Source organism: Olea europaea, chromosome 15 (assembly GCF_002742605.1).
Source record: "Olea europaea var. sylvestris chromosome 15, O_europaea_v1, whole genome shotgun sequence".
In the NCBI taxonomy this organism is placed as follows: domain Eukaryota; kingdom Viridiplantae; phylum Streptophyta; class Magnoliopsida; order Lamiales; family Oleaceae; genus Olea; species Olea europaea.
In genome coordinates this window covers 14,253,524-14,261,088 of record NC_036251.1, presented here as the reverse complement: position 1 = coordinate 14,261,088, position 7,565 = coordinate 14,253,524, and the positions used below count along the sequence as shown (strand labels likewise).

The following is a 7,565-nucleotide window of genomic DNA, read 5'->3' as shown; positions in this document are numbered from 1 at the left end:
TATTTTTTGATTGACAATAATAAAATACTACACACTCAGCATTTTTACATTCTTTTATCATTTTATCATACTTTTGTTTTATAATTTCAATACTTGTCAGTTCTTTTAATTTTTCATAATATCTTGCTTTTTCTTTATATCTTTCTTGTTTTAATTTTGATATCTGTTTTTCTTGAGTTTTAGTTATTTCTCCAGGTATTAATAATTCATCTAAAATTTTATTATTTATTAATCTTATTCTTTCTAACTTTCTATCTAAAATATTTTTAGTTTTTTCCATTATATTTTATGATGATTCATATATTTCTTTATAATACAACTCATTTTCAAATATTTCACAAATTATTTCATATGTACGTCTATCTTTGATAAATCCTACAATTAATTTATGTAATATTTGTTCCTTTATTTCTCTAGGTAAATTCCTAGTTATATATAATGTTATTATTTTTAGTTTATTAGGGATAGGGTTGTAAAATATATAACATCCTTTTTCTTCAATACATTGATAATAATTATTTATTTTTAAGATTTCCATGATCAACTTGGCTCTGATACCAACTCTATGAGTGCTACTATGAGCGAACAAAAATCTAATAATCTAATAATCAAAATATCAAAATTTTTAATTTCATAAATTCTTAAGTAATTCTTCAAAGTCTAATAATGTTTGAGAATTTATAATATCAATATCTGTTATCATATCTATATCTGTTCTAAAAGGTATATCATATTTTGAAATATTTTTCTTCCTTTTTTCCAATTTATCTATAATATCTTGTATATCTTTTATGATTATTGACCTTACAATTCCTTTAGCGAAATTTTCTAATAAGTTTTCTTTAAAACATTTTAATATTTCTTGTGATGCATATAATTGTTCTTGATATCCTATCTTATCAATTTCTTTTTCAAACTTAATTTCTTTTTTATTTTTAACAACCTTTTTTATATTATATGGTCCTCTCTTATATTTGGGTTTTTCTATTTTATGATTAGTCATTAATAATTCTCACAAATTTTTAGAAAAATTATATGTTAATTTTTTAAGGACTTAAATAGAAGATTTATATTGGATAAAGGGTTGATTTTTAATATTTGTTTAAGGGTATTTTAGGTAATCCAAAATGTTTAGAAAAGTCAAAGGCTATTTTGGAAAATCCTTCCTTTATTTAGGTCAATTTGAGGTATTTCCCAGTATTTTGTGGAAGAAAGTCATGATTTAATTAAGGTGTGAATTGGGAGAAAAAGTCGTGAGTTAATTGCTGATGTGGTAGATGAGTTGCCAATCATTTTACACTTGTAAGGATTTAACCAGCCAGCTGGATTTTTTGTCTGCCACATAGGCAGGTCAAGTGACGGATTTGATCGGGTGAGTAATGGGCACTAACGGATTGAAGTTCAGTGTCCAATGGAATAAGTTTTAAAGTTCAGTGGGTAGTCCGTGACATAGTCCAAAGTTCAGTGGCTAATGAGACACTTAACTCGCTAGATCCCCAATTATCTATCTGCCTCACGGTCCACTCACGTGGATTTTTTTCTTTTCATCGTTCCCTCCAAAAACTCACCCGGTTTCCTTTGCCACGTAAGCATTTTTAAACCCTGTCAATTTTATTGGTCAATGAACCTGTTTGAGAAGCATTGTTGTTCCTCACTATAATAATACGAACCAGTGCGCTACACAATCACCCTTCACCGCCGGAAACAATGGAGTCTTTAATCCTCCAACTCCACGACATTGCCGCTGTGAAGTTCGGCAACTTCAAGCTCAAATCCGGCATTTTCTCCCCAATCTACATCGATCTCCGCCTCATCGTCTCCTACCCTTCCCTGCTCAGCCAAATTTCCCAAACCCTCGTTTCCATCATCCCGTCCTCGACGAAGTATGATGTCGTTTGTGGGGTACCATACACCGCCCTCCCCATTGCCACCTGCATCTCCACTGCCTCTAACATTCCCATGCTCATGCGCCGTAAGGAGATTAAAGACTATGGCACGGCCAAGGCCATTGAGGGCGCTTTTGAGCCCAATCAAGTTTGTCTCATCATTGAGGATCTTGTTACTAGCGGCGCCTCTGTTCTCGAGACGGCAGCGTCTCTTCGCACTGCGGGACTTAAAATCAGTGACGCTGTCGTACTGATAGATCGGTAAATGTGAAAATACTAACATTCCTCACCTCTAAATATGGTTAATTAGGATCTGGAGTTGTTCCTTATTGAGTTTAGCTTATAATTTTATATATGTGTATGTGCGTGTGTGTACCCTGCTTAATGGGTTACATTCGATCGTGTTAATTATACGGAGGGATATGATACATGTGGGAACTAAAGACTCAACTGTTTGATGCCTAATAAACTAGGTTTGTACCCTCGAGCCGAAGAACTCTCCATAACAATGTATTGACTCTGTAGCACGTTAAATGAAATTCAACTTTTATACTTTCTGCTTCTGTGGTCGACTCTTTTATGGCAGACGCTAGCTTGTTTTATCTTGCCAAAGCATATTATAGTTTCTTTTAACAAGATACTTTTGATGACTCAACAGGAGTAAACGCCTTGAGGTATAGGGTGCAATCTTTGAAAACTTTTGGATAGTACAATAGTTTTTACCATATAATATAAATCTAAGCTCTTATGTGTGAGATTTATCTTCTGTTTCTTATCTAAATAGAAATAAATAGAATATTGTGTACGGCTTAATTACTTTTTACAAGTTATTTTTCCATATGGGGACAGGGAACAAGGAGGGAGGGAGAATTTGGCAGAAAATGGCATCACACTGCATGCAATGGTGAAGCTGACCGAAATGGTGAGGATATTGAAGGAGAAGGGGAGAGTTTCAGAGGAGACGGAGAAGATGGTTCTGAAATTCTTGGAGGATAATCGAAAGGTTTCAGTGCCAGTGGTGGCAGCTCAAAAGCAGGTTAAAGTCAGAATTCCATATGGAGAGAGGGCTAAGATGTCAAATAATCTGACGGGGAAGAAATTGTTTGAGGTAATGGTGCAAAAGGAGACTAACTTGTGTCTGGCAGCTGACGTTGGCACTGTGGCTGAGTTGCTTGACATTGCTGACAGGGTAGGCAAAAGAAAACGAAACCCTTTTTATATTATGACTATTTTAATTTCAAGATATTCATAATATGAATGAAGAGGACTTTGTACTTATCTAGGACTTTTACTATTCTGCACTAATAGAAATAGCTGTCAGCATACAAACGCAGAAATACTGAGAGTTGAATCTTTTTGGATGCTTAGAGGTGGAGGTGGTGTTCCCAGTATCTGGAAAACAAGCCTTATAAGTCCATCCCTTACATAAATTTCACCTGAGATTAACTTTTTGTCCCTTTATCTCTTAATTTGTATTTTTCGAGGAGGTAGATGATAACTATTATTACTTGATGATCAGAGGTTTAACTGGTAGCTGGAACAACTAGAACTGAGAGCACAGACGAGGGACAAATCCAGAATTCCGAATAAGATAAAGGAGAAAAAGTAAACGGACAAAGAACTTACTCATCTTACGTATAGATTGTTTTCTCTCTTTTTTATGGGGAATTAGAGAAGTTGTCCAGGGGGAAGAAACAAAAAGATTGCTTATAAATTGCACCCCTTGTTCGTATGGTTATTTTTTCAACATTATCATATTTTTGAAATTTGGTGTTTTTGTAATAGGTTTTTGATGGCTAATAGAGTAGTCAATTTCTGCAGGTTGGACCTGAAATCTGCATGTTGAAAACACACGTGGATATATTTCCGGATTTCACACTTGACTTTGGATCTAAACTTCGAGCTGTATATTTCTATCTTGTGAACTTCTTTTATCTCCTATTGAGTAACACTCTAGAGTTGTTGCTTTCCAATGGCAGGTAGATCCATGCGTGAGATAAGCTTGTATCCATACTACATGAAAATTGGTTTCTAGAAGTAATTCCTTTATTCTGGTTTTAGGTTTGATGCTCCACTTGCACATGGACCGCTTTTTGCTTTTGACACTATAATTTCATCTTCACCAATAAAAGGGGGAAAAAATGAAAAAGAAAAATAACATGAGTTCCCTGTTAATTTGTCTGTCTCTGATATTACATTTATCAAATGGAATAATATTCATGATTCTTGAGTTATTGTTAGAAGGGTTCATTGTTTTTTAATGATGAAACAAGCAAAATATGGAGTGAACTGTGATTCCATAAAATTATGATCTTCTTACTTTCATGAAGATTGGTATGTGTTGCTCATAATTGATAAATTTGTCTATTATAAACGTACTGCTTACACATAGCTAATTGTGCCTACCACTTGTGAAGATTGCAGATAAACATAATTTCTTAATCTTTGAAGATCGCAAGTTTGCTGACATCGGTAACACGGTCACTATGCAGTATGAAGGGTGAGGAGTTGCTCTGCATTTCATATCCAGATTCTTCTGTTGCTTCCCTTGAGAGTTTTAATTTGTTTTATGCAGGGGCATCTTCCATATATTAGACTGGGCAGATATAGTAAATGCTCATATTATTTCAGGTCCTGGAATTGTGGACGGGCTAAAATTGAAGGTTTTGTTGCTTTTGCATTTGCTGTTCTTTTGGCTGGATATGGATAATATGAGGCTTCAATTTACTCCATATCTGATTTTAAACTCTAATGTATAGGGTTTATCACGTGGTAGGGGCCTGCTGCTGCTTGCTGAAATGAGTTCATCTGGTAACCTTGCCAAGGGTGATTACACTGCTGCAGCCTTGAAAATTGCTGAAGAACATTCTGATTTTGTTATTGGTTTCATATCTGTCAATCCTGCATCATGGCCTTGTGGTCCAGGAAATCCATCTCTTATTCATGCAACCCCTGGTGTTCAAAGGGTAAAAGGTGGAGATGCTCTAGGACAGCAATATAACACACCATATTCTGTAAGCTGCATTCTCATTATCTAGTTACTCGCTTCTTTTTGTCATACGTTGAGCGAAAGATACGGCTAATTGTGCCTACCACTTGTGAAGATTGCAGATAAACATAATTTCTTAATCTTTGAAGATCGCAAGTTTGCTGACATCGGTAACACGGTCACTATGCAGTATGAAGGGTGAGGATTTGCTCTGCATTTCATATCCAGATTCTTCTGTTGCTTCCCTTGAGAGTTTTAATTTGTTTTATGCAGGGGCATCTTCCATATATTAGACTGGGCAGATATAGTAAATGCTCATATTATTTCAGGTCCTGGAATTGTGGACGGGCTAAAATTGAAGGTTTTGTTGCTTTTGCATTTGCTGTTCTTTTGGCTGGATATGGATAATATGAGGCTTCAATTTACTCCATATCTGATTTTAAACTCTAATGTATAGGGTTTATCACGTGGTAGGGGCCTGCTGCTGCTTGCTGAAATGAGTTCATCTGGTAACCTTGCCAAGGGTGATTACACTGCTGCAGCCTTGAAAATTGCTGAAGAACATTCTGATTTTGTTATTGGTTTCATATCTGTCAATCCTGCATCATGGCCTTGTGGTCCAGGAAATCCATCTCTTATTCATGCAACCCCTGGTGTTCAAAGGGTAAAAGGTGGAGATGCTCTAGGACAGCAATATAACACACCATATTCTGTAAGCTGCATTCTCATTATCTAGTTACTCGCTTCTTTTTGTCATACGTTGAGCGAAAGATACGGCAAAATGTGCTAGTTGAAGTTGTAAAATTCCAAGTCAACAGGAAAGTGAGCTGCAAAACATTTGTGTTTAGTTTTGCTTTTCTTTGATTTTGTCAAATATAAGACAGAATTTGTGGATAGGGAGTCACACTCACACGTCGTGTAAACGTGCGGTAGCCTTTTTTAGAAATTGTTGAATTATACTTTTTTTACTAGTCAGAAAAAGAATCATCCGTTCAACTGACTTCTTTCTAACAGAAATTTCACTTGTGTTACAGTAAAGGTTCTATCTACAATTAGGATAACCTCATGGACTGGGTTTGGAATAGAAATTTGTGTGCATTGAGCTCCATGTTTTTTTATAGAACTTGTCATTACTATGTTTCTTATTTTTCTTTTGTGTTCACCTAGAGTCTCTTGAAAGAGAATTGGAAGGCTGTTTTGAAAGCTGAATAAATACTCTAATTTATCTACTAGATTTGTGACAACTCGATCTGGTTTCAGGTCATTTCTGAGAGAGGCAGCGATATCATAATTGTTGGTCGTGGAATCATAAAGGCTAAAAATCCTGCAGAAGCAGCCCGGGAATATAGGCTTCAAGGATGGGAAGCCTATCTTGAAAATTGCAAGTGATTCCCTGAGCTTTGTTTTCGTTTTCACCAGATTTGAGGGGTCAGTAACCCATGTGTGGTATTTAAAACGTCTTCCTAGTTATCTTGCGAATCTTTTAGAGGTTTAGAGTTCTGTTTAAGGAGCTCATGGCATTGTTTCCTCAAGTGTTGTGACCTCATATTTTCATAAGCATAAACTATGGTTTCTCTATGAAAGCTTTTGTTTGAGCTTGATGCCTGATTGCAGCCCTGGATTTCTTAGTTCATGTAGGTGTATGTAGTCGATAAATGTTTAGAGTTTAAACAAGCCTTTATGAATGGTGGTTTTAGAGCTCTAATGGCATGTTTATATAGAATTGGATGGTATTAAGTACGAAAACGAAGTTGGAACTTCATTTCAGTAGGCTGTACCAAATGTGCTCTTAAAGATTTCTTAACTGTTATTTTCTCTTTTCATATCATTGCTTTTTTTTATTCTTGACAACGCAATGTGAAACATCTTCACATTTTTGCTTTATTCTAATTGCATTTATATATATGAAGTTTTAGATAATCGAAGCAAAAAATGAGCAGTTTCAAATTCCGACCTCTGTATCAGAAACGATCATTGGCTACTCAATCTTTGCCTGAATGGTTCTATCTCAATTTGACTTCTCTAGTTTGCTTTTCTTGAATTTGAAGGGATGTTGAAGACATGAATGTGATCTCAGCTAATGTTTATAAATGGTCAAATTACTATTTATTCACAAATATTACACATTTTGTTGTAAATGGTAAGTTTATTAGTGAATCACAATTGTACAACTGCAACCCTAAAAATTATTACTATATCCCTCATCCCTACTATAAATATGAGACTTTACTTCTCATTATAACATACGAAAGTTTATTGTTTTTTATTCTCTCATCTCTTTTTCGCTCTTTCATAAAACGTTATCAACACGAAAGCTTAATTCTTCAAAGTTTAGTGAAGCATTTAGGAAAACCTAAGATGCAGAAAGGCAATGTGGAAGGCAAGAAACTGTGTCGTTTACAGGCAAAGGTTTGATTTTTCTCATTTTGCAATGCATGAGTCTGCATATACCTGGTTACCATGTGGGTTTTTTTATTTTAATTGAATTGTTTAATATGGATTTTTAAGCTATATTTTCTCTTAAAATGATAATGAAAATGTATGGTTGATATAATATGGTTACAAAGAAACTCTTCTTCTCAGCTTAAAGAAAAAATAAGTATTTTTTTAATTGTATAACAAAGTGGTATAGTTATTTGGTCTAATTATATCGACTTGACTATACCAATTTATGATAGATAAATATTTGT

At 34.8% G+C, this 7,565-nt stretch overlaps 1 protein-coding gene across 1 annotated transcript; it reads left to right on the top strand.

The window, feature by feature from the left end:
• The first annotated feature begins 1,615 nt into the window (after positions 1 to 1,615).
• On the top strand, positions 1,616 to 6,264 carry LOC111410244 (uridine 5'-monophosphate synthase-like). The gene is made up of 7 exons (XM_023040508.1): positions 1,616 to 2,147; positions 2,736 to 3,075; positions 3,708 to 3,791; positions 4,304 to 4,386; positions 4,462 to 4,549; positions 4,646 to 4,900; positions 6,136 to 6,264. The coding sequence occupies exons 1-7, from the start codon at positions 1,708 to 1,710 to the stop codon at positions 6,262 to 6,264; spliced, it is 1,419 nt and encodes a 472-aa protein (XP_022896276.1). The 5' UTR covers positions 1,616 to 1,707.
• The last annotated feature ends 1,301 nt before the right edge of the window (positions 6,265 to 7,565 follow it).

Bases quoted from the DNA above. Each gene is read 5' to 3' on its own strand.
- LOC111410244 (XM_023040508.1), top strand. From the start codon at position 1,708: ATGGAGTCTTTAATCCTCCAACTCCACGACATTGCCGCTGTGAAGTTC. The intron at 3,792-4,303 runs GTATATTTCTAT...CCACTTGTGAAG, and splicing joins TTGGATCTAAACTTCGAGCT to ATTGCAGATAAACATAATTT. The intron at 4,387-4,461 runs GTGAGGAGTTGC...TGTTTTATGCAG, and splicing joins GTCACTATGCAGTATGAAGG to GGGCATCTTCCATATATTAG.